Raw genomic sequence first — 26,403 nt, 5'->3', positions numbered from 1 at the left:
CAGTTCAAACAACTAAATTACTCTCACACATCCACTCATTTCGTGCCACACAATAAAAGCATCAATTTTCTTGGCAGACATCACCTTAAAATTACTATTTTCACTAAAAATTCAAACTTTTGAATRTGTTGGTGCTTTTAATAAGTTTTGCAACACTTTAACAAAACAATGTTTTTTCTCATAAGTCCTTTAATATAACGTAAGAGGTATAGGAGTAGTGGGGAATTTAATATCTATTTTCCACGAAATTAACCCTGTTTCAAGAAGTTTGTAGATTTCAGCTGTCTATTTCATATTGACAGACAACATGAGTAGAAAACACACTCATCTTATTACATTCTATTTCAGCAGGGGTTGTTGTGAATTCACCTGTTGTCAGCAAAATGCAACTTCCTTAATATGAGGAAACACCTACACGCCGATTTAATCATAACACCCCTTTCCCCTCCGCGGACAGMGTGGGCTTGGTGGGGAAGGAGGCGAGAGCGAGCGCGTTTTGGGGAAAATGCAGGGGCTGCCGGACCAAAAGCAGCCCTGAGCCGGGCTTCTCCAGCAGCAGGAAGTTTCCAAGGGGCCTTGCCGAGCATGCGCCGTGAGCTGCACGGGCTCCCTATGTGGCAAGAGTGCAGAGGCAACAACCAAACGAATAACAGAGACAAGAGATCAAGAGCAACAAGCTCCCTCCCCTCTGTATTCCTGCGGCCGCCTCCACACAGCCCTCCTTCCCCAGGCTGCTCCTTTGGCCCAGGCCCTCCCGCATCCATCGCGGGCAGCTGGGATTAGAGGGTCTGGCAAGCGAACCTGCTACTGGAGAGGGAGAAGAGAGGAAGAACAGCTCGAAAGCAAACAGCGGAGTGCATAGCCCATCCCTCCACCTCGCACGTCTCAGGTGGCGGCGGGGGAGCAGCAGCGAGCRGCCACAGCTTGTCCGCCCCCCGCAACTGGAAGAAGGGATGGGGGGGAGGAGGGGAGAGAAGAGAGGGATGGAGGTGGCACACAATGGCTGTCTGTGTTTGTGGGGAGGAGACGGCCCACAACAGGCAGCCGGGAGGGGGCTCAAGGCTTCTCCGTGCCCCCCCCTTCCTCGTCCCTCATGCACCGAGAGGAAAGGGGCAGACGGGGGGGACGGGACGACGCGGTATCAGGACATCCCCGTGTGTTTGTATGTGTATGTGTGTGTGTGTGTGTGTCCCCTTCTTGCTGCGGGGGAAATGTAAAAGTGGATAGAGATATGGGGGGGGGGAGGCTATGAAGCGCCCCACAAGCTATGGGGAAGGGAGGAGGTAGAAGAGAGCCCGGCTGCCACAGCCAAGCGAAAATAGTTATTTCGGTTTATCCTTCCTTTCTGTAAGGAGTCCCACCCGCATAGAGCTCGGGAACGAACCCAGGGAAACAAGGGGGAGGGGGGGAAGGTAGGGACGGAGGGGGGTCACAGGCGGGACTCGGAGGGAGGAGAGGGGAGGGGGAAGTCCCCCACCTTCTCCTGGTGCTCGCCGCGAAGGGACGCAGCTCTCCCCCCTACATACACGCACAAATAGCTAAAAAAAAAAAAAAAAAAAAAACCCCCCCCAAAAAAAAAAAAGCAGGGAGAGAGGGCTCCCCTCCCCCCGGGAATCCCAGGCCCCTCCTCTCCCTCGGCGCGCTCCACCCCCGGGGCCGGGAGGAGGCGGGGGGGGACAGCCCCGGCCCCCCTCCGGCCCCCGGGCCCCCCTCAGCCGGCCGCCCCGGAGCGGGCGAGGGGAGGTATCGGAGTCGCTCACCCTGGTCTCCGGGCTCCTGCGGCGGTTGCAGGACGCGCTCCAGCTCGGGGAAGGGCAGCTCGGGCAGGTCCAGCAGGGCCCCGTAGCGCTCGAGGAAGGAGCAGACAACGGCGAAGTTGGGCCAGGAGCCCGGGCAGCGCGGSCCTGCCGGGGCAGGGGGCGGCGGGGATGGGGCCGGAGGAGCCGCCGCCGCCGCCATCTTGGACCTGGGGATGGAGAAGGAGCTGGGGAGGGGGAGGGAGGAGGGGGCGCTGCCGGGCCGGGCCGCCACTATCCCACAATGCACCGGGGGTACGGGGAAGGCAGGGGAGGGCAGGGGGCGGCGGCCAGAGCGGCGCGAGCCGGCTCCCCTCCGCCGCGCGCGGCGAGGGGGAATGAAAACAAGGCGGGGCAGGGGTGGGGACAGACCCACGGACTGACCAATCGAAATGGGCAGGGGGCGGGGCCGGCGGGAGCTCCRGCCAATGAGCGRTGGCAGWTGTGACCCCGCCCCCTCCCCGCGGGGCTGGCGGAGGCGGGGCCCGGCGGGGCCGTGGGGTCGCGCTCGCGGGGCGGTGAGTGCGGGTGCCTGAGGGACCCTCGGCCTGAGGGGAGCGGGCGGGAGCGGCCGGGCCGGCGGCGGTTCTGGTTCTTGTGCCCTGTCACGCCAGGCCGTGTTTCATGGAGTCCTGAACTGCACTTTCCCTTCCCTGCTACCTTCCTCCGCGCCCTCGCGGTGCTTCTCTGTGTTCTCTGTCCTTGCTTCTCTCCGTAGTATTCACAAAATATTGTTCTCTCTCTTGTCTTACTACTAGACTCTCGTGACCTCCCAGATTAACTGTCCCTATAAGGCTCCCCAGCGAAATAGGATTGCCGAATTCCCCAACTGTGTTTTCCTCCTTCGTGAACTTAACACTTTCCCCCTCCCTAAGCAGTTGAACTAAACTTTTCCCGTCCTTTCTATTTGCCTTGCTCCTGTCAGGTTTTAATCCTGACCTGCCTCTGGCTGCTGTATCCCCTGGAATGGGAAGTCGCCCACCTCCTAACCCAGCGCTGGAGAACCACATTGTCTTCTGACACCTTACAGTTTGCCCAAACTTCACGTACACCGATTTACTCTTTCACTTTTATCCTYCTCGGTCTCAGGTTGCCCCTTGGATTTTACGACACGTCCTTCTGCAGTGTCTCAATAAAATACTATCTGGTGCACTGCGCTCATTAACCTCTTYTATTCCATTTGGTGCCGGTTACCTCCACAGAAGAAAGGTGTGCTGAAAGTCTTAAAATCCAGTAGCTTGCTTGACTGCAATTCAATCTCAGCTTTCTTCCGCTTTCTTCTCTGCTGCTTTTGTCTTTTGCTATCCTTAGACACCATTTCATTTCTCTCTTTCAGTATAGTCTYCTGGCATAAACTTGCATTTTGCCTCCTTTTAAGTTCTGCCTCCTTAATTTCTGATGTGTTTAAACTCTCATGACTTTTCTTATAGAGTCCTGAGCCATTTCTGCTCCTTGTCTCTTTGTGTTTGTACTACTGCAGTTTACAAAAATTGCTATTTTAGGTTGTACTTGCAAGTAATTTAATTCAAGGTCTCCTTTTATCATGTTACTGTATATTTTGATACTTAACATTTTTCACAGTGAATAATTTAAAAAATAATTTGTTCAAGAACTATTTTCCTACTCCTCAGTGATTGGACCACACCCTACATCAAAGGATGCCCAAAGTTTCTGTCAATGAGTTCATTCTTAGTCTAAAATACTCTTATTTATTCAAATGGCCTGATGTTATTGATAATCTCTAGCAATATTATACAAAATAGTTTTAGATTTTCATTTATGCCTTGTAAGTTTTGTGGGTTCATTTCTGCTATTTACTTACTTTTGTGCTGTTTGAAAAAGATCACATGGAATCCTTGCTCTCCCATTTGCAGTTTGTGCCTCTTTGATTGCACCGTTTCAGCCTTGTGATACTACTTGGATTGGGGAAGGTGATATTCCTGATMATTTTATTGTTCTTTCACCTCTGCTTAACCTTCAGGTCTGATTCTACCATTTCTTCTGAAAAGGAGAACAGGCAAAAATTACTTGCATTCTTCAGAGCCAGGTTCTGGATGCTTTATTCAGCATTTACTCTTTGATTCCAATCTGTTGGGATTACTGCTGGTTATTTCTTCAGATATAATCTTTATTTAAATCCATTGCATCATAGATGTGCAATGAGAGGATCTAGRATATAAGAATCCAAACAAATTTCAGTCCCCTCTAGCTGCTTGCCTGGCTTCCTATTTGGCAGGACACATGTGCCATTAACTTCACACAGGAGAAAGAAGGGAAAGAATTGCTATCCTTTGTGAGAAGCACCTCTGGCAAACTCAGTCCTGCTGAATCCAAAGTAATGCATTTTTCCCTTCATGCAATGTTTTAGGCAGGGTACTGAGATCCACTTCTGGCCATACAAGGAGAGCACGTCCTGTTTGGCAATGCTGCATCTTTTGTAGCACGTGCAAGACAGGAAGGAAGGCTTCCAGGAGGACTGGAAGCCTGGTCATCCAAAGATTTCTCTTTTGCAAGGACAGTGCCTTTAATCTATGTCACCAGGGTTAATGTGATGAATTTAAACGATTTGATTCCTGGTGAAAGTAAACAATTAAAAAGTAAAGGATGGGAATCTGTGTATCTGGAAGGATCTGCCTCAGAGATTTTCTGAATTAGGCAGAGGTGGACCTGGACCTCTTTTTACTGGAGAAACAACAAGCTTTCTTCAAAATGTGGATTTCAGACCATGTGAATTGGAAGCGCAGAAAGATGACTCTGGCATGGAGAGGTGTCAGTGGACTGCCCTGCTAGTCCAAAGCATTTCCAGGGTAGCATCACCCTGTGATTCCTCTCTTTTCATCCACTTCTAGCTTCAGCAATCAGACTGCAGTACCATGAAGGACTGTGAGGAGGGGAAAGCTTCTGTGGTGAGCTGACACGAAGCCTTGTGAGGCAGAGTKCCTGCCCTGCTGGTGCCCAGCAGTGATTGTGGAAGCAGATCTCAACATCACTGTGGCACACACCAAAAAGCAGTTGGACTACAGAGACACTGATAAGGCTCTGTCAAGTTCTAGGCAACAGACATCAAAGGAAGATGTGTGTAGAAGTGGCTGGCTGCCAAGGAAAAAAGGAGAAAATAAGCAGAGACTTAGAAAACATGACTGAAGAAAAATTTATTTACTCTAAATGAAAGAAAAAAAAANAAAAAAAAAAAAAAAAAAAAAGGGTGGAAAAGACAAAGATTTAGCTATTCTATTTGTCCACAACAGAAAGGATTAGAAATAAAGGGTTTAAGCTGAAACAATGAAGATGGAGGTCAAACAATTAGATAAGTTCTTATTTGAATATATAACTGTTSTGGGAAACTTGGCCTCTGGCAACAGTGTCTGGGGAAAGGCTGGACCCTTTTACATCTCTGAAAGTCTTGTTTGCCATAGAAATATAACAGTGACATTGTTTGGTCCATGGCTTTACTGTTGGGTTTGTTTGGCATTTCTTTTTAACCTCATTTAATGGAGTGACCAAAGAAATAGTGCAGTTTTCTGATTTTTAGGAAATTATTATCTTCATTGTGCATTTTAGGGAGAAGATTAAAACCCAGATGTGAGAGGATATTCTGGGACCTGATCCCTGTTGATAGTTTTAAAAATTGAACATCCAATACTTGAACAGATTTAGCACGTAAAATGATTTGCCCAAAATCCTGCACRAAATCCCCAAGAGGACTGGTAATTCAACAAATCTACTGATCCTCAGTTCAAGTCTGTTGTCACAAAATCACGTGGATAAAGTCTGTAATAGCATTTCCTTCCTAGCTCCTTGGGGCGAGGACAGAATTTTCCATTTTTATTAATGTGCTGCATATGTTGGCCTGATGTTAAGTATTAAATATCCTTTTTTCCAGACTTCGATTCAACTTTGTGATGTCTTCCCCTGAAATTGCTTCCCTTTCATGGGGTCACATGAAGGTGAAAGGCTGCTCTACAACATATAAGGACTGCAAAGTATGGCCAGGAGGAAGCAGAACATGGGATTGGCGAGAAACTGGGACTAATGTAAGTTTGCTGTTTACTACCCTGCATTTAAAACAGGGCTCTGAGAATGGCCCAGAGAACATTGTTAAAGTTCCAGCCAGAAACTCAGTGAGCTGCCTCTTTCATCTAGCCATTAGATTTTCCTGGGAAGAACTGAGTGTATGTTTTGAAGGTGACTGTGGAGAGGTCAGAGGGCCACAGTCGTACAACATCCTACAAGTAACAGGATGTAGCAACTGTTGCCATGARTTCTGACAGCCACCCTGACCAGACAACTCTCACACGCACTAGAGCTCTCAAACAACATTCTTCCTCTGGTCAAGAGTGCAGTTGTCATAARATGCCAGTAACAACCTCTATTCAGACTGTCTAAACAAAAGATATCTTGAGTGAGATAGGAAGAGAAATTATGAGAAATAAAAAAAAAATAAAAAAAAAAAAAAAAAAATAGACAGTAACTGACCTTGCATGTTTGGAAGACAACAATGCATGTGGTTTCGTTTATATCCTTTTCCTTGRGGGTCCCTTGTACTTATTTCAGAGGAAAAATATGCAGATACAGTGTCTCATGCACGAGTTTCTCCATGAAAAGCTCATAGACTGGCTAATCACAGTATCCCTTGGTAGCCACATGCTCAGTGTTTGTCCTTAATTTTTAAACTTTATCTGTAAATGCAATCAGAATTGTATGAAAATWCATGGAGCAGTATCGATGTTCCAGATTTAGAAGCAGTATGGCATATACTGCATTAGGAACTTCATGCTGATAACTCTCCCCATATTAGGGCTTCCACAGAGATACGTAACTGGCTAGGAAAAGGAAGTTCCATGCATTTAAAGCAAAAATTATAGCAAAAAATAAMGATGTATTGACCAGGCCCAGCACCTGAAGCTGTATCCATGCAGAGGATGCAGCTCTGTTGAATTCATTTTAACACAACTGAAGTGCAGAAMCATTGGGTTTGCAGTTTCACCTGTAATTTTTGGGGAAACAGAACTTTTTTAACTTGTCAGAGCTCAGTTTATRCAGACTATGTAACACCAAGAGAAAGATGGTGCTGTCATGCAAATGTATCTGCACCTTGCAGAGAGCAAGGTAGCTGTGTATGTAACCTTTTAAATKGTATTTAATTTATGGTCTAATCATAAAAAGTTTTTTCTGCACTGCATCTTCAGTCTTGAGAAGAACTGTAAAAAAGTTAATCTGGGGAGCACTAGAAACAATAGAATTCAACAGGTGCATTTTCTGCCCATTTTTTTACAATGGGCTACTTTTGTCTACTTTACTACTACTTACTTTACTACAAAGAAAGTTTGCCTACTTTCTTTGAGCTGTTTTTCCTGGAGGTAGCTGGAACTGAAGTGTGGAAAACAAGCAGTGCTGGTCATGTCCTACACTCTAGTTGGAAATAAATTGCTTTCTTTCCTTCACTGCTATCACACTGCTGTCTAGTGGAGCATTCTTTCATCAGGAAAATTGTATAACTGGCCCTGCAAGGTTCTGTAACTAAGCACTAATCGTTATTGTGGCCTTAACCCTTGGGAATGAATGGCAGTCTCTCTCCCTGGCTGGCTGCATTTCACTGCCATCTGCTAATGGCAGAAAAAAAGAAGTAGGTATGCTGAAATGAAGGACAGAGAACAAAACAGACAACAAAATCTGCTGTCAAATCAGCAATAAAATAGTTATTTCATCATATTACATGTTTTCTTCAGTAACACTAGTTTATTACTAGCATCAATGTGTTTTGTGTAACCAAAGAAAATCCTTTTGTTCCATACCTTTAATGTCTCAGGAGTGCTTCACACATGACAGCAAGCCCTCTCTAGCATTCTAATTATTGTAATTGCAGTAAAACATACCACTTCTTGTTGTCTAAGTTTTAAGTCTACTTAAAAAAAAAAAAAAAACAAAAGGAAAAGCATTGCCTATGCTGCTATAAACATGTACTTWGAGTGACTTGGTCTAAGAAAACTGCCTGTTGAAGTGACCTCTGCATTCCAGGTGTGGATATGGAATGTAAATGGACTAAGGGGAACACAGCCATTGGCTCTGGCAGCCCAAAGGCCCAGACATGTCCTGGAGAGTGTGGAGCACAGCACAGCCAARGGAGGTKCTTGTCCCACTCYGCTCTGCATTGGAGCAGTCCCACCTCGAGTTCTGTTCAGTTTTGGGCACCTCAATACAAGGAGGACTGTTAGACTGTGTTCCGAGGAGGGTGACAAAGATTGTGAAAGGTCTTGAGGGCAAGGCTTATGAGGAGCAGCTGAGGTCACTTGGCTTGGTCATCTTGGAGAAGAGGAGGCTGAGGGGTGAACACATTGCAGTCTACACTTTCCAGAGGCAGGACAGTGCAGGGAAGGTTCTGATCTCCTCTCTGATGACCAGCAGTAGGACCCATAGAAATGCAGTCAGGCTGCATCAGGGGACATCCAGATGGGCTGCTAGGAAAAGGCTCTTYGCTGAGAGGGTGGTTGGGCTCTGGAACAGGCTCCCCAGGGAAGTGGTCACAGAGCAAGCTTGTCAGAATTCAAGGAGCATCTGGATGATGCTCTTAAGTCRTGTGGTTTAGTTTAAGGTAGTCCTGTGAGTGATTCTTATGGATCCCTTCCAGYTTGAGRTCTTCTGTGATTCTGTGGACTTGGAGACCCGTAAAGGTGCATCATCTCTGTTACTGAAATTTCAGACACCAGCCATGCTAAAGGCTTTCTTGTGGAATAAATTTAATTCATTCCTTAAAAATGGCATTCTACCATGGAAGGCTTTTTTCACCTGCAACTTTAGGAGTTCAAGGGTTTGTTTCAGCTTGAAAAGTCTTACTTGCTCCATCTACTTTAAGTGAAAAACTCATCTCAGAACTCTAGAAAACTTGCGACCTTCAGAATTCTACTAAAAAAAAGAGAGAAATAGTATTTAAGCTTTAAAAATAAAAATGCACACCAAAGAGGGGCTAAATTCTAGCCACAGGTTGCTTAGTATCTTACTCTTGACCATGTGGAGATACACAGAAACTAAATCCAGGAGGAGAATTAGTGTAACATAATAACATTTTATATTAGCATTACAGGTGTATTTATGCATTTATGTGTTAAAAGCAGTAAATGGGTGTACTTCTTTAAAACCTCTGTTAATGTACTGTAAAAGTTCCTTCTTTCTCTGAGAAGTTTGGTTTCAAATATTCCTTTCTCAAAATAAATAATAGTGCAGAAATGGAAACTGTTAACTGAAATGAAGCTCCCCAATACATTTCAGTCCTCTTTGGTGAGATTTGCAAAGCAAACAAGAAAACTGTTTAATCATTTTAATTATTTGAGGAGCTGTTTGTATTTAAAGTAAATAAACTTTGGCTTGCAATAACCTTTCTCTCTTACAAGGAGATTTTGTTAACTTGAAATCAAACAGCAGTATGTTGCAATTCATTAATTTAGCTGTTAGCATTTATAAAATGCCAGTAGTTAGACATAAATGTTTTAGGAATGTGTAATGCATATTTTTGGTTTTGACTGTTCAAAAAGGAATTATAATCTTCCCATCAATCAATTTACTATCATCCTTCATCTGCATATGAAGTAGCTTTTTCAGTTTTTAATGYTATCTACGTGTATATGTGCAGAAGAGGGTTGTGTTACATTTTGGTACGGCTAATTTACCCTGCTGCTCTGTGTTCAGGACATATAGACAGAGCTATCCTGGGTGATGCTGTCCCTACACATATCATTATTTTCCTTCCCTGTTCCCTGACACTTAGCATTCTCCAGGAGTGCAGCCAGCTGACCTTGAAGAAGTCGTCCAGAAGGGTGTTAAAACTCTGGTGATTGGTCGTGGCATGAGTGAGGCTTTGCAGGTAGGTTTTTGTTCTGTAGCAAGCATAAAGAGATTKGTTTGTTTTCCCTCTCCCTCTGATGAGGGGGAAAAATTAAATCGATGATGCTTCACTGAGAGGAAAAAAATTGAGGATCAGTGTGAATGAACCTCCTGTCAGGGGTCCCTCAGCTCCTGAAAGAAACATCATTTGAGCTCCTGTGTATTACTGTCAATGTCAAGCAGTAAACAGGTTTATGTTCTGGTATAGGAGCAACTGAAACAAGAATTTTTTAGAATGTCATTAGTCCCCTCCTCTTGCAATAGGTTATAACTGGCTCTGTAGCCTGCTGTAAATACTTTGATAATTAGGCATTTTTGTCACTAATATAAAGCAAATCTTTAGCTTTCTGGTGGGATGAATGACACCTTCTTTAGAKTAAATTCCTTTTGCTCCAGTTCTATTTGTTTTTGTAAGAGAAGACTGCATCTTAAAGTGTGCTAAGGAGATGTGGGAGCTGTGTGTATAACAGTAGTTTTATTGAAGAGAAAAAMGTCAATTTTAGAACTATCTGAGCATTAACATTTTGGCTACTGGCAGTTACTTAAGATGTGCTTAACAAATGGCATCAGTACGTGCCTTTCTACAAGTGTTAAAGTTTAAGGGTAAAACAATCAGATACTTGCTTTTCTGATTTCCTTTTCTCTTCCAAGGTTCCACAGTCCACTGTGGACTACCTGAAGAAGAACGGGATTGACGTGCTGGTGCTGCAAACGGAGAAGGCTGTGGCAGAGTACAATGCCCTGGCTGCTCAGGGAGTCAAAGTGGGCGGGGTTTTCCATTCCACCTGCTGAAGCGCRGCTCCTTCCACCTTCCCGGCCCGCAGCCAAATCACGGACACGCCTGCATTAAATTGCACTCAGCAGAGTATGAAAGTGCCAAAGCATTTGTGTGCTGACAGTCTTAACATGCAAGGATGGTTTATTAGTTCAGGATTTAAACAAATCGAAAGCTCTCAAAAGGGGGGCTGTTAATGTAATTAAATTGTTTAATTACAGAATAATTTCCGTGTATTGTTGAGATTGATCTAATTTTCCTCTGAAGGCTGTCCATACTCTTTTTATTTAACTTTTCACCTGTTGACTAAATCAGGAGATTAAGTTTTGAGTACTTTTACTAGAAAATGGCCCAAAATTACATTATTGGCTCTTGAAAGGCAGCCATAAAATAGCTGATRAGCACAACCAAACAGTAGATATGAAACAAGAGTGAAGAAGCAAATTACCACCACTGGATAAATAAGTTAAAAATCAAATAATTTAAAAACCATCTCAGAACATGCAAGTTTACCTCCTGCAGGTGATTTCAGTCAAGGTATTTGCCAATTTATTAACATCACATAATGTAGCACTTTTAAATTTTTCATTTAACCTGGAAATGGGGAAAAAATACCAACAGGGTACAAACACAAAACCTGGACCTTAAAGAATGTTCTTATTAATTGGCATTTTTGAGGATTAAGTTGTCTAATACATATCTATTCAGAAGTTCCTACATGCTTAAAATCATCAGAACAGTATGCTACAAAATTTGAGTTTGCAGCATAAAACATTGTTCTTTAGGAAATCAGTCTAAATTGCTGCTAGCAAGRTACTGCTGGCAAGGTGGGGAAGCATGTGAGAATTGTTACCAATCATAATCTGCTGATTTAAATGAGCCAACCTATTGTTACACTAAAGATTTTAAAAGTTCTCTTGGCTGCTGTTCTTGGTGGGTTTCTATCAATATTGCCAGTTGCAAGTTACCTACTGTAGATTTTTTTTCCCACAAGGCTCACTATTTCTTGTTCTGTGCATAATAATTCTGTGTGTATTAATGAAAGTACCAAGATGAGGCTGGAAAAGCCCTGAGGCAGTTGGAGCTAAACAAGCAGTAGTAGAGAGGCTTAGATTGATAGGAGAGCATGATGACTTTCCCAAGGCACACACAATACTACGTTCTTTTTCTGTCTGTTTGCTTTAGTAATCATTTAGAACCTTTTATCTGATAAAATACAATGTGGTGTAAAAGCAAAGTTTTATCTTGCAATCTCCTAATTACAGCAATGCTTTCTGTTAGTATAGCTACATTTGAGGCAAAATCTCATATAACCAGCAGAAACTACCTTTTCAGCTGTRTCTGTRTTCTCTGATATTCAGCTGGTATAATGCTCCTAGTAGCTGCTGTGACATTTTTCTGAATAAGTTGCCTGGTGTGAAGGAGAAGGTGCGAGTGTGGTGATCCCAAGGGAATTCCAGCAGAACGAGTTCCTACCAGCCCACAGAGTGTGGAGACTTTTTGCACTAAATGTTGTTATCTGATAGTGAAGATGGTTTGACTCTCTTGATCCTGGTCATGTATTTGTGTTATTTTATGGCCTTTTGGGCCTTAGCGCAGCCTCTAATAGGAAAAGGCTTTGTAATGCTTCGGCTGAGAGGATACTGCAGTACTTAAAAAATGGAAATGTTCATTACACTGTTAGAAGTTGAGCAAACACCTTATCTATCTCCTCCAGGTCTGTTTTTTACTTGGGTTTTTTTTTACATATTTTCATGTTAATGTGGCACATTAATGGTGATGCCACATTCACCCAAACTGCACAGCCCAGGTTCTGCATTTGAGACAAATACTGTGGACTTCTCACACCGCTGTTGCTACACGATTTGTCCTCCCAAAAGGCCAGAGCCTGTTTTGCATTGCCAGGTGACTTTTAGAGGTGTATCCTACCCAGCTTTGTGCTGCAGCCTCTTAATCCTTCCCTCCATTTGGCAAGTGGTAGGATGCAGAAGATTCCACTTCCAAAACAGGGAGCTGCAGTGTGCAAAGGAATGGATTTCTTTTCTTAAAGGCAAGCTTCTAAATTTCACCACCACCAGTACAAAATTTTGGTGTCAACAAGGAGATGATCTGCTGAAGTCTCTTCCATCCATGTCTTCTCTAGCTGCTCTCATCACAGCTTCCTGAGTCAGCGCTGTCAGTTCCCACAACAGCATCTGTTCCACTTGGGCTGCTCCAGTCACTGATTTCCTTCTTGGTGCCTGAAATTGCTTTGCTGGATGGTAGAAGCAGCTGGGATTGATTCATCAAAAAATTCCAGCAGAGCTCAAACTGGTATCTTTGTTAAATTGCTGCTTTCAGCTAGAGCCATAAATAATTTGTTAAAATTATGGGCACATTGCCYAAATCATGGGAATGCACTTTTATAGGGCAGGATTTCTCACATACACCACTGTTCTGCCTCCCACCAGGAAAAGGATCTCCCAGTAGGCAGTGAACTCCCACCCTGACGCTGRAATTAAAGCTGAGCTGCGGCTGGGCTGGGAGCCAGGAAGATTCCACCCCAGCTGCTCTGCCACCGAGTGGGTCAGTCCCAGCCCTTATCTTTGTGAAGCAGCATGTGCGAGCTGGCAGCCAGGAGAAACAGGCCATAAAAGGCTCACAGACACCAAATGCAACACGACCAGCACTTCTAAGGGAYGTTGGGCAGCATTTGTGCAAAGCCTGGCAACCACAAGCCTTCAAACTTCCTATTCTGAAGTCCCACTGATATCCCATTAGCAAACTGTAAAGTAAAAAGACAGCTTTTTCTGCATTCCTGGTGCCTGTTACTAAGAATAAAATGGAAGATGCCAGTGAAATAAGATTAAAAAAGTGATTATAACTCAGACAAGCAAGACAGGATTCCAGAGAAAATGCAACTCTCCGAGCTTGAACCCAAGATGATGACCTGAACAGTATGGTAAAGAGTGCAAGTCTGATGAGGAGCGGCCTGAGGGAGCTGGGGGTGTTTAGCCTGAAGGAGGCTCAGGAGGAACTTCATCACCCTCTACAATTCCCTGAAGGAAGGGTGTATCCAGTGCGGGGTCAGTAACAAGTGACAGGACAAGAGGAAACAGCCTCAAGTTGTACCAGAGGATGTTTAGATTGGGTATTRGGAAGACTTCCCCAAAAGTATTGTCAGGCATTGGAACCRACTGCCCAGGGGAGTGGTGGAGTCGCCATCCCTGGCAGTGTTCAAAAGGTGTGTCACCTGGGGCCATGGCTTAGTGGTGGCTGGGGTAGTGCTGAGTTTAGGGTTGGACTCATGCAMTTTCAGGTCTTTTCTAACCTAAATGATTCACTGATGTCATACAGTCCTAATGTAAATTCATGCCGTGTTGTTATCACCTTCGCAAGAACTTGCTTTGTACTTCTGCAGTAAATGTCCCTGCCCATTTCCATTCTTTTGTACTTTTTAAAATAAGATAGGTGAAAGCCGCACCAGGTCTGAGTTAATGTCTCATAAGCTTCAAATTTGTTCCCCATACACTTATGCATTATTTTACAAGCTCTTGACTCAATAGTTGCATTATTTACTTCCAGATTTGCCTAATGAATTTCAAATACTTCAGCAATCAGAATATGAATTTCCCATTAAAAGCATTCAAAGCTGGGTTTCCCACACACACAGATGCCATATGTAAATTAAATCCAGCATGTTAAATAGGACAACACATTTTCAAACCACTAAGCTACCCCCCTTTCATGTGAGGTCAGCATTTTCCTTGCTCAGCCAGATTCTTTTCCCTCTTCCTTCTGTCTACCTAGGAGGTACAATGCAGAGGTGAAGGGGGTTTGAACATTGTTGGTTTCTAGAAAATTATTTGCCCTTCCTTTGTAGACTGCTCAATCTGCCTGTGACTGCAGCTSTACTGGCATGCTGTTCCTACACTTGGAACCATCAGAGAGAACAGAATCTCCCCGTACTTGGGTGTCTGTCATCTGAAGTGCTCTGTTCCCCCTTCAACAGAGATGAAAGATGCAAATTATCTTTGTGCATGACTAGAGCCCTTTGTTTTGCTTTTCATTCTGAGATCAATCATCTTATAGGCTATTGCAATGCAGAAACCCAACAATTATCCGGAATTAAAGGACAACGGGTGAATGGCATGTATTCCTCTGAGACAACACAAAGAGCATGAACTCTGGTATTTTTGAGAGCAGAAAAACCTAAATGTCTCAAACCTGGGAATGGAAAGAAAAAGTCAACATCTGGATTTCAACAACTACAATAACCCTTGGTTTTTATACAAATTTCCTTTCCTATTCTCCATGTGTTGGAACATGGTGTGAAATGGCCAGTCCCAAACACAAATACAGGCTGGGTGGAGAATGGATTGAGAGCAGCCCTAAGAGGGCACTTACTAACACTGTGGAGGTGTTAGTGGGTGAGCAGCTCAACAGGACCCGACAATGTGCACTGGCAGACCAGAAAAGACACAGCTGCAGGTCAAGGGAGGGGATTCTCCCCCTCTACTCCACTCTGGTGAGACCCCACCTGAAGTGCTGCATCCAGTTCTGCAGCCCCCAACATAAGGATGTTGACATGTGGAGTAAATCCAGAGGAGGCCATGAAATTGCTGAAAGGGCTGGAGCACCTCTGCAATGGAAACAGGCTGAGAGTTGGAGTTGTTCAGCCTGGAGGAGAGAAGGGTCTAGGGAAACCTGAGAGCTCTTTCCAGAACCTGAAGGGGCTACAAGAAAGCTGGAGGGGACTTTTGACAAGGCCATGGGGTAATAGGTTAAGGGAGAATGGCTTTAACCTGAAAGAGGGAAGGTTTAGATTAGATGATGAATCTGCTTGCACACGTGAAACTGAAGAAGAAGAAGCTGTGATTTATTCTGTGATACAAACCAGGAATCAGAGAAAAATTTACAGAAGAGAAGCCAACTGTGGCATGCCCTCATTAGAGACTGGAAATGCTCATAGCATTGCATTTTCAGCTTGTTTTAGGCATCTTGAAATTACAGATGGAAGAACTTTTCCACAGCCCTGCAGTATTTGATTCTCAGTGGCAACACAGAAGGCACTCACTCTTTGCCTGGTATGTTATATGGAATGAGCTCAAGGACAGCATGAGAGGAACAAAATAGTAGAAACTTGATCCAATACTTAGAAAAAGAGGGAAACATGCCAAAATGTTGGTATTGAAAATATCTGCTGTACCTACCACAGCATCCATTGTGGTCTGGAGCCTATGGATACCATTTAAATTAGAAACTTGGTAGTGAGATGACAAACTGCAAGAAATACTGGTGAAGTACAAAAATGAGAGGAAGAAGAAAAAGTCTGTAATGAGCTCACTCAACTTGTCAAGTATCTGCCCAGACACTGCTTCCTAATGAGAGATACATCAACCCCGTCTGCTGGGAACTGAGCTAAGGATGCCAAAGACAAGTCAGATGATAACTCAGCTGTCAGATGGGCAGGAGATTTTCAAAGCAGTGCCCTAAAGGTGAAACACAAAAACCCAGTTTGTAAGAGCAGAAGCACTACGAAAGTGTACTTAATTCAAGAATACCTAAAGTAGCAGCAAAGTGTTATGGTTATAAGGCTTTGGGCCACAACTTACCAGTGATAAAAAATTTAAATCAGAAAAAACATGCAGTAATCCTATTAGCCAAGGACTAGGCAGGCATTCATGTTCACTCATACAGTAAAGATGAAACAGAATAGCATGAGTTTTCCAATTTTATTGTAGGAAATCATGTAAGGGGTTATTTACACTAAATACAACTGGAAAGTATCTTCACTGATTTGTTTACTTGCTAAAAATACATCTTCTTTAAAAAAGAAAAAAACCCCGACTGATTCATGAACACAGGTAACATTTGGCTGCTGCACTAGAATGTTTCACACATTAGGTCATCGTAAAAAATCCTACCAAAGGATTGCTACAAATCTTAGGAGGTTCCTCAGTCTGCTCAGTCTTCTGGCACACAGAAGAGATGCTCAGACATATTCTGACAGGAATGCCAGATGGATCTTGTTTTAACTAAATTCTTGTCCCTCTGTACTCCCAGCTCACCTCCAGAGGGGAACACTGACAAGCTGCCCAACTGCTGCTGAACAGAGTGTTTTTGTCTACTTTGACTGACAGGACAGACTTTGAGTGCCAAAAGTGCTGCTGAATTGAAAACATAGATTTTCACATCCCACTAAGACTGGTTCAGGCCAGGATCACCACACAGAAACAGATCCTGTAAAACTTAGTGGGATGTGGTCAGGAGTATTCCAACTGGTACTTAATCACATTGTCCCTCAAGCTGTACAAAGGTGCAACAGGAGACAAACTGCTTTGTTGCCGGAGCTCGGTTAAACTCCATGTCCTGCTGACTGAGTTCTGCCTCCTGCACATACAGGCTCCTCCTGCCCCTGCACCAGGAACAACCTGTGCCCTCCCCTCAGTGCTGGACCAGCTTCAGTACAGCTGTAGAGGATGTAAAACAGCGTTTGGCAATTTCCCTTTGAGGTGCTMTTCCCATGCAAGAACAATAGCACCGTTTAGGATATTTCTTTGTTAAGAAATTAAGTACCAGTGCACAAATAAAGCTTTAGACATTAACACCAAAAAAAGCCCCAAACCAGAAACAAACCAATGACCCCCCACAAAACACTGAACTCCTCAGCTTCACTTCAGAGTACTGTAAAAATAACATTGATTTATGTACCCATGCATTTACATAGTAAATACATAGCAGAAAATCTAGAGGCCTTGGAGAGAGACTTTTGATAGAAAAAACCTTAAGGTACAGCCCAGTGAAATTACTACTGGAATGCTGATTGAGAACTGTCCTGTTTCTGTTGAGTCAATATAGAAAAACCTGCATTTCTTTGAAACCACTCCTAACTAGCTGAGTAACTCCAGTATTTGCCTGCTGCTTAGGAGACCAACTGTTCTTCAACAGCCATTTTGACATCTGGCTCCCTTTATGCACGTATAAGGCGGTTTTGGCTTGGTTTGCTACCTTGGACACAGCATCTTGTTTACATGTAACCCAACAAACCCCATAAACAGGTTTATTTCAGCACCAGYCTTCACCGCCTGGCAGGTTTGGGCATTATATACACCTTGACAGGTTTGCTGAAGGGGATGGTCCCCTCTATGCCATTTTCAGAGGGCGGGAGAGCCTCCAAGCTCTCACTCCAGGTAGATTTAGGAATTCTGGTAGATGCTTTGCTCCTRTTAGAATTGTAAGCCAGCAGCAATCGCACTTCAATCTGACAYGGCTCTGCAGAGAAAAAACACAGAACAATCCAAACGTGATTGTCATTGCACAGGGAACAATCAATGGATCAAATTGATGAATTTTAATCTCATGTAGGATGGGTAAGTACCGAGCTGTTCTGGGCTGACCAGAATCTAGTCCAGTATTTGAAAACAAACCTTTGGCATTACATTCAGCACAGGAGAACAAAGTATTGCTCTAGGTTMATCCCCTTCTCTCTTTGTCATCACTTATAAAATCTTACCTTACACTTAAAAAAAACCCTTACAACTTGCAACTTTCAAAAATAACTGTTCAAAAGTAACTCCAATGAATTAGTAAAAACCATTAAAACCCCCACAGAACTAGCAGGCCCTGCTCACTGTGTTTATGTCAGGATCAATGCAGATGACATCTGGTAAGACTTGAGGCACAGGAGATTATTTGAAGACTCTCTTGTTGGAAGTTTTCACACACCAGACAGCCTCTTCCTCTCTTTCACCAACTCAGCAAATGGGCAGAGCAAGATTCCTACTACCGCCCATAGGAAGATTCCACTTTTCTCACAGTGGTCAAAACTGTGGGTTTCAGTATACATACTATTACTCTGGACTTACATCCCCAACAAAATTCTCATTTCTAGACTGAAAATCAGATTTGTTTAGGTTTTCTTTATGGACTGTACTGRTCTGGGATGAGGTTAATTTTCCTTCATAGTAGTCACATGATGCCTTGTTTTGGATCTGTGACCAAAATAGTGTAACTATTCCTGCACAGTGTAATACCCATGAGTTTTCTCACATTGCCCTTCTGATTCTCTTCCCTGTCCCACTGGGAGTGAGCACCAGGTGGTGTGTGGGGCTTAACTGTATACCAGGGATAACCAACAACAGGACCACAWTAACAAAACCTAAATGAAACCTGAAACCCACAGGACTTYGGGACACCATGCTCAGAACTGCAGYGGGTCTCCAGCTGAGACCTCATCAGCACCAGACAGTACACAAGAATTAATCCTTTTGCACAGTTACTCCATGATTCAGCCCTGAGTTCATCTTTTCGTCACTCCACCAGCTCTTACTTGCAAACCTCTTTCACTTCTGCTCTACACCTGGCAGTTAATTCATGCTTTGCACTKGGGCATTCTCCTTCCCAAGCACACTCTTTCTACTGGCCTTTAACAGGTTTCATTGTCTTGAATTAAGGCAATTTTTCCACTCTGCATTCAGACTCTGTTTCCTGAGCCCCTCCCAGCTCAGTGTCTTCCCCCTGTTTTATATGCCTAAGTGCCAATGTTGAAGTTCATAATTAAAATAATGCCTAGAGGAGACACCGGAACAGAATCCCTTAGGGCCATGCTTAAAATGTCCTTCCAGTGAATGCTGCAAAAGTAGAAACAAGGACTTCATTCAGCCCCTTCTGGTGAAGTACAGCATCAACCCTTACACCCAGMTACTTCCAGTCCTAGAAACGGTACCATGTTTTCTTCTCCAAAACAAAACAAAGACAGCAGAATGAGTGGGTACACCATGGAAGTACTATATAAATAAAGGAGTATGTGAAGGAACATGGCAATAAACAAAATTCTGTTGGTTACAAAAAAATAAAAATCCACCAAATCCAATGAAAAATTGCTCAGAAAAAGACCCTCTCAGAGGAACTCGCTACATTTGAATGAAAAAGTATGGATTAATATAAAACAGGACAAAGGGAGCTGTGCATGAAATACACTCTGCTTTTGTTGTTTGAAGTCTGCAAACCAATTACTTCCATGGGAAAGTGTGAACATCAGCTGAGACTGAAGGTGAGTGTTGGAGTCATATCATCATCAGAGCTAAAGGTGGGTTTTTAKGGCATTTAAAGGGTGAAAGTTGAATCAGCAGTGAAACTATACTGCTRTACTGCACAGTTTCAAAGGTTCTCTGCCATGCTCAAACATGTCAGTTTACTGTGCCCCCTTGCCTTTACCTGAGGATGCAGACCTGGYTCCTACAGCTGACTTTGCTCTGCACACGAGAGGGTGACCTCACTTTGCACGTCTCTCAGGCGAGGGCTCCCGGGGCTCTCCTAAAACAGCAGCCCCTCTAATCCCTTACAGAGCAGCAGTGCCCTGGTAAACAGGGAGCTGTAACTGCTCAAAGTCCTGAGAGACACCAAGGGCAGCACCAACCACAGCTGGAGACTCCAGGATCCTCAAACCCCCCTAGACTGGGGGCATGTAATTTGTGTCTAATAAAAGTGCTGTCACACAACCCCRTTAACTCGTATCATTCATGTTACCTGTCCAGGCTGTGTGTGAGAGGTAAACCTGAGTTATCAGCCTGTGCCTTCCAGGGCCAGGATTTCGGAAGTCAGCTGGTTTAGGATGGATTAGCTGTGCTTGTCCATCTGGATACAACACCTAGAGGGGAACAAAAAAAAAAAAAAGGGAAATAACTGAGTGACAACTGGACTGGAGATCTGCACAGTACATTAGCTGAGTGTWTTTGAATTGGGAAGGCAAGAAGCTGGGCTCTGGCTTAGAGCCAGGAGTTCAGCTGCCCCGGATATAACAGCCACAGCACAAGTAGAAAAAAAAGCCCACACTGATATCAGCTTCTTTCTCTGTATTGTAACTGAGGTCCTTGTTTCTTTGTTAGCAGTGATGTGTGTATTTTACTTGGATCATAGCAATCCTAYCTCCTCAGCTGCATTTAAAATTAGTCATTCAGCAGCAGGAAGAAAAGTTGGAAATACAGAGAGCCAAGAGCCTGCGTATTTTTGTGCCATTCAGAACAGCTTCTTTTGCTCCTTCTTCCCCCACTAGACCAGCTGGAAGCTCACCAGCATTACTGGTGTGCACAGTACACGTGRAGTCACAGAATGACATCCAAATGCTCAAGGCAAACTCTCAGAACTGCACCCAAGTCAACTCAGCACACTAGAGACAAACCAGTTTCTGAATGTGTGTGCAAAACACAAAATCCAGCATTGTTACTAATGARGTGTATAATTATTTGCAATCTAGAAGTATTGACATCCTTAAAGAAACTCCCCCCAAGAAACAATCTTGTTTGAATTTATGTCAAAGACTTCATACCTGAACTTTAACAGTTCCTTGGGGATCCTGCACATGTTCCAGAGTTGCATCAACATCCAGTGCCACAACCAACCCTGATGTAAACCTCAGGGGATTATCAGATTCACCTGTAGGCTCAATGATATTTGCAGTGGCTCTATGGAGCTGTTAAGGGCAAAGTGATTGGCAAAAATCAGGATATGGGGGAAAGAAGAAAGAAAAAACAACCTGTAATTACTATTATTCTTAACAGARATGAGCATAAACTTTGGATTTATTTCTTTTATACTGCCAGGAATGACAAAATTTTCCATGTTTTTGGCAGTAGTCCTGAGGATGCGAGAAGACAAAGAAGAAATAACATTTGTGTCTGATCATAACCCTGAATTCCAAAAGCTTAATGGTATATTTGGAATTAGATGGATACCAAGACAGTCCACAAGGATATTGCATTTTAATTTTTTGTTAAACCCACCTGGTCTGGGAGAGGRAGGTGGAGGAAGGTACTTTGCCGTAGCGTTGTCTGAAGAATCTTGACCACTTCTGAAGGCTTGGATGTCACAAGTCTGGGCATTAAGTCCAGCAATTTATCTACAAAACTGCCTTGCATATGTGGGAGCTCAGAGATGAAACATCTGTGCCAAGAATAAATTAAAAATCAAATACTGTTTTCWACTTTTTCCACAGTATTGTTATTTTCAGTCAAGCTACTTCATCCWTATATTTAGTTATAATGAATTAGATACATTCATTCCTCCTCTGATGYGTCTCACACATAAGAGATGACTCTGGCTACTTGTGTTGGGACCTTGTGCTTTGTGCTCAAACTGACACCATCAAGGGCTTCGTGGTGTGGGCAGAAGGTCAAGGGAGAGGTTTCTCCCCCTMTTTTTTACCCTCATGAGACCTCGACCTGGAGAATTGTGCCCAGTTCTGGAATTCTCAGTGTAAGAAGGATAGAAGAAGCCTTGAAGTTGCTCAGAGGGCTGGAGTACCTCTGTTATGAAGACAGGCTGAGAGAATTGAGGTTGTTAGCCCAAAGAAGGCTCCAGGGAGACCTCACTGCAAATTTTCAGTACTTACAGGGGGCTTGTATAGAAGAGGGAAAGCAACTTTTTACACAGGCACATGATGATAGGGCAAGGGAGAATGGTTTTAAACTATAAGAGGAAAGATAGATGAGATATTAGGAGTATTCTTCACTGTGAGGATGGTGAGGTAGTAGCACAGGTTGCCCAGAGAAGCTGTGGGTGCCCCATCTCTGGAAGTGTTTAAGCCCAGGTTGGTCAGAGCTCTGGTCTARCAGGGGAGTTGGAACAAGATGGTCCTTAACATCCCTTCCAACCTAAACCATTCTAAGATTCTCTGACTCTACGATTTTATGACTCAGCAGGGAATTGGATAGCTAGTYCAGAGTTACAGGTATTCTAGTTCTGATTAAATCCCTATTTATTTGTATTCCATATGCTTGGCAGTTGTGGCTGGTTGACTGATAAGAAAAGAGGACCAAATCTGCCCAACTCTAATGCCCAATTAGAGCTGGAGAATAGAACTGTTGTTTCCTGTRTATCTTTTCCCAGCACTGAGTCTCAAGATTAGCAGAACTCATCACTATTTCATAKAAGCAGAACYATAGGATGTTTTGGGTTGGAAGGGACCTGAAAGATCCCCAAGTKCCAAACCCCTGCCATGGGCAGGGACACCTTTCACTAGAATCAATGTAACCATGCAAATGGACACTTAATAAATCTACTGTCCCTGAAAGAAAAGGTGACTAATAAGAGGTGACAAAAGCAGTAGACAGGGCCAGGAAAGATAGCACAGAATTCTTATCTTTTTGCTACATGTCAAGTACATCAAGGATGATCTGTTTTTTTTATTAATCTTTGAAAGGTCAAATTGCTATCAGGACTCCAAGAGACAGAATAACAAAAAAAATTTAAGTATTTATCAAAATAGCAACCACTCAAAGTAGATAAACCCTTATAAATATAAGAAAAAAAATCAGCTATTCTATAAAAAATTAATTCAGAGCACATGTTTCTGAAGTACCAGCATAACATCCCGATGTTAAGGACTTGAACTACAAAGGTTGTTCTTGCTTTATTATTATCCCATGACGGTTCYCAATGTAGGACAGCAGGGAAGGGAGATGTTAAGAGACAAAAAACAAAGTGAATATCCCCTGATGACAACAGTGGTGGGACTTTSTAATATAAAGAGAAGAAGCAATGGAGTTTGTCACCTCTGAAAGGAATCCACTTCTTGGAGGAATTTTTCACACATCCCAAAAAGGGGTTCCACTCTGCAATGAAAATAAAATTCCTTGGTTTACTTTTAAAGGAAGAAAAATGGCTTTATGGTTATAAGCATTTAAGTKGTTTGGATCCCATTAAACCTCCTAAAAATTAAATTATCTTAGAGATTTTTAATAGATATAGATAATTATCCATTATTTATCCCCCTCCCACAAAAAAACCCCGTTTGCATAAGGCACTAATGAAGTTCCTAAAGCCACTGTTAGAAAATATTCATTTTCCACCTATAAAACAAGAGGTTAAAAGGCAAATATATAATGAACCTCCATGGTAACACAGTAAATTGATGCCAACAAGCCTAAAACAGAAGTAAACTAGGATAGTAACTAATTTGCTCTAATTCTGCCAGCTGGAGTTCTAATTCTACAATTACCAAAACCCATGCGTCACTTCTTTAACTTCAGCAGCCAAAACAAACCACTCAGAGCCTCTTGTGTACCTAAGCCTGCACAGGAACAGTTTCTGTCTGAGCCACACACACAGTAGTTGCAGATCAGTTAGGAGGACAATACTTCTATGACGCTAAAAATTCAGCAACTAATGCTTAATGAAGCAAGCAGGATTAGTGCATTCTTTTGATACACGGCTTTTCCTCATTTAAACGGGTCCCAAATATCAACTCTTCAATGCTTTTAACCTATTTATATGTTCATAAATGTGAGAATTCAAACCCCAAAACTCATCTTCCCTATAGCTCTGTCATATAATTCAGGATTGTGTCCCTATACAGCTGTAYCAAAGGCAAAAGAAGGCTCTTCATTCTGAGTTATTTTAGCAAATGGTTATTGCATGGTGTCCTGTTGTGTCTAATCTATCCTTGCTGGTTTTTTTTTAAACAAAGCTTAAGGATAGCAATCTTAGAGCTAACCCTAAGACGATCCTTAAACCAGGCCATCCTTACCCTCTGGTGGTACGGGCAGTCACTATCAGCTGCAAGGCCTTTGCTTGCAGTCTCATGTGGTGAATAATGACTACTTGTCTACTTTCCACTCCACTGTACATGAACTCCATCTTGTAAGTTTCTTCCAGGATCTGCCAGACAGACACCACAGGGATAAAAAACCATCAGACTGTTAAAACCTGGCACACCCGCGATCACCAGATTCTGGTATTTTTATCTCATACTGAGGAATGCATTAAGCAGATAAGAGGAAGTGCTCAAATTAATACAGCTGAGTTCAGTATGACTGTGTAGAGGTCAAGAACTTGCAAGTTATTTAACAGGAAATACTCCCTCACTTTGCATTGACAGCAAGTGACCTACATTCACCATGACAACAGATAACACTTCCCAGGCGGTTCACATGCTACTGAAGAGGGCACCCAAGACAAACAGTTCAATCACAGAAGATTTCAAAAGCTGGATGGCTTTTGTTTCAACTCATCAACAGCASAGAAAGCTTTGATGTACAGCACTACCCGTCTATTGCATCTTAATTACCTGAAGACTCAAAATGTCAATAGTTTCCAACAGATCCATGAAGTTGCTTTTATCCTAGATTTGTTACCCTATTATTTAATAGCTTTCTTGCTTCTTTACCTTTTCTTAGGGCTTAGCTTCAGTTTTTCCAGGATTTGATCATTTTTACATCACAGAATCAGAATAACTCAGATGGGGTGTGACCTTCAGAGGTCATCTAGCCTGGTCCCCTGCTCAGAGCAGGTCTCATTAGATCCAGTTACTCAGGGCCAAATTGAACAGCCCAAGGACGGAGATTCCCCCCATCTCTCTGGGCAACAGTATTTAATCCTCCTTACAGTAAATTCCCCTTTATAGCTGATCAAAATTTCTGATCATTTGCTGATTGCCTCTCATCCAGAGTAGTCTGGTTCTGTCTCATCTTTATCCTATAACGATACAGTAGCAGAGAGAAGTAAATCCATACTGAAGCCTGACTCTTCTCCAGGCTGGACAATTCCAGCTCCCTCAGCCTTTCCTTGCAGGTAATGTGCTCCAGCCCCTGACCACTTTGATGTCCCTCTGCTTAACTTGCCCCAGTTTGTCAGCATCTTCCTTCTACTGGGGAGGCCAACACACAACACGAGCCCTCCAGATGTCATCTCTCCAGAGACAGACCATTTCCCAAACCAAGACTCTCAGTAGCAGCTGGCCTCCTGTAGTGCCTCATATTCAATGTACTGTCCACCAGGATCCTCATGCCGAACATGATGAGGTTCCTTTCATCCCAGTTCCCAGTCTATCCAGACCAGCAGCCACGCCCTCCAGCATATCAGATGGTTCTTCAATTTGTAGGACCCTTCCTGTTTATTATTACTATTATTATTATTATTATTATTATTATTATTATTATTATTATTATTATTATTATTATTAAATTATATATAATTATTATTACTATCACCTGTTTATTCAGCCACAATCCTGCAAGTTTGGTGAAAAAGAAATGCTGGGAGACTGTTATCCAAGCTTTGCTAAGGTCAAGGGATGCAAATTCAACTGCCCTCCCCTTGTTCACARCACCAGTCCCCTCACCACAGAGAGCAGTAATAGTGGTCAGCCATAATTTGTTCTTGAGAAATGCATTTTGGCTGCTCCAGTAGCTTTGTTGATCTTGTTTATAAACATCTTTTAAAAGTCTTTGGTCCATTAACATTCCCCAGGAAAGAGGCAAGGACAAGCAGCCCAGTCCGTTCAATCTTCTTTCTGATACTTCTGGAAGATGAGTGTGGTATTTGCTTTCTTACAGCTGCCATGAACCTCCCTCCCTCACCACTCATCTTTTGAAGGTAAGAGAAATTACTCAACTTTGGGGGACTAAGATTGACTTGGACAGACTTATGCCAGTGGAAGGTCAGATGTGTATTATTGTTCCATGGCTGAGGAAGGACTCCTACCCAAGGACTGGCCTCCAAGCAGGCTCAGCTGCTTCCACCTCACCTGTTTGGCTGCAGCAGACGCCAACGCATTCTGTTTCAGGTACAGGGGGGCTGCCACATTCCACAACTTCTCCTGCAAGGCCTACAAGAAAAAAAACAAACCATAAAATGATGATAAATATCCAATTCGGTCTAAACAGTTGGTTGAAAAAGCATGCCAAAGCTTTCTTTTGTGCTTTTAAATACAACACAGGGAACCAAGGCCTCCAAAAYAGACATTGCTCTATAAAGACACAGAGATATTATACAACTAGAATATATAMAAGATGTTGAGAATAATATTAACAAAGCTGTGAATGAGAGATTAGCTGAGTTAAACTCCTTGTGTTTCATAAAGRAAAACAACAGCCCACTGTATTATTACCCACCTGAGACCAAAATGGGGCAATCTCAAGAGTGCAGGCAAAAAGTGGAAAGAGTAAAAACTGTCCCCAGAAACACAGTTACTTC

At 43.1% G+C, this 26,403-nt stretch overlaps 3 protein-coding genes across 8 annotated transcripts in view; 1 reads left to right on the top strand and 2 right to left on the bottom strand.

Annotated features, from left to right (window-relative positions):
- The window catches only part of RSF1 (remodeling and spacing factor 1), a 63,138-nt gene extending 61,020 nt beyond the window's left edge, over window positions 1-2,118 (bottom strand). Inside the window, exon 1 of the mRNA XM_057377707.1 lies at window positions 1,761-2,118. Coding sequence (XP_057233690.1) covers window positions 1,761-1,959 — 199 coding nt within the window. The 5' untranslated portion in view covers window positions 1,960-2,118. The remainder of the gene's footprint in view (window positions 1-1,760) is intronic.
- On the top strand, window positions 1,657-15,813 carry AAMDC (adipogenesis associated Mth938 domain containing). 5 transcript variants are annotated; one of them, XM_057377713.1, is made up of 4 exons: window positions 1,657-1,743; window positions 5,680-5,830; window positions 9,559-9,654; window positions 10,326-15,813. In XM_057377713.1, the coding sequence occupies exons 2-4, from the start codon at window positions 5,699-5,701 to the stop codon at window positions 10,464-10,466; spliced, it is 369 nt and encodes a 122-aa protein (XP_057233696.1). In that variant the 5' UTR covers window positions 1,657-1,743; window positions 5,680-5,698; the 3' UTR covers window positions 10,467-15,813. The 5 variants fall into 5 exon arrangements, with proteins under 5 accessions (XP_057233696.1, XP_057233693.1, XP_057233697.1 ...); XM_057377710.1 differs by lacking the exon at window positions 1,657-1,743 and adding an exon at window positions 2,253-2,314; XM_057377714.1 differs by lacking the exon at window positions 1,657-1,743 and adding an exon at window positions 2,275-2,324.
- A 351-nt stretch (window positions 15,814-16,164) lies between these two features.
- INTS4 (integrator complex subunit 4) overlaps window positions 16,165-26,403 on the bottom strand; it is a 32,902-nt gene continuing 22,663 nt past the window's right edge. The window contains exons 17-23 of one of the 2 annotated variants that reach the window (XM_057377709.1): window positions 25,955-26,035; window positions 23,957-24,087; window positions 22,983-23,042; window positions 21,213-21,372; window positions 20,759-20,902; window positions 19,960-20,080; window positions 16,165-17,703 (exon numbers count right to left, since the gene is read on the bottom strand). In XM_057377709.1, the coding sequence (XP_057233692.1) occupies window positions 17,510-17,703; window positions 19,960-20,080; window positions 20,759-20,902; window positions 21,213-21,372; window positions 22,983-23,042; window positions 23,957-24,087; window positions 25,955-26,035 (891 nt within the window). In that variant the 3' untranslated portion in view covers window positions 16,165-17,509. Of the gene's footprint in view, window positions 20,081-20,758; window positions 20,903-21,212; window positions 21,373-22,982; window positions 23,043-23,956; window positions 24,088-25,954; window positions 26,036-26,403 lie in introns of both variants that reach the window. The other variant, XM_057377708.1, reaches the window with a different exon arrangement.

This window comes from Malurus melanocephalus, unplaced genomic scaffold, assembly GCF_030028575.1.
Source record: "Malurus melanocephalus ecotype Western Australia unplaced genomic scaffold, MMel_1.1 scaffold_322, whole genome shotgun sequence".
Classification (NCBI taxonomy): Eukaryota; Metazoa; Chordata; class Aves; order Passeriformes; family Maluridae; genus Malurus; species Malurus melanocephalus.
Note: the sequence above shows the minus strand (reverse complement) of the source record. Positions and strands in the feature narration are given on the sequence as shown.

Excerpts from the sequence above, each read along its gene's own strand:
- AAMDC (XM_057377713.1), top strand. The coding sequence starts at position 5,699 with ATGTCTTCCCCTGAAATTGCTTCCCTTTCATGGGGTCACATGAAGGTG. Across the intron at positions 5,831-9,558 it reads GGCGAGAAACTGGGACTAAT|CATTCTCCAGGAGTGCAGCC; the intron begins GTAAGTTTGCTG and ends CCTGACACTTAG. Across the intron at positions 9,655-10,325 it reads GCATGAGTGAGGCTTTGCAG|GTTCCACAGTCCACTGTGGA; the intron begins GTAGGTTTTTGT and ends TTCTCTTCCAAG.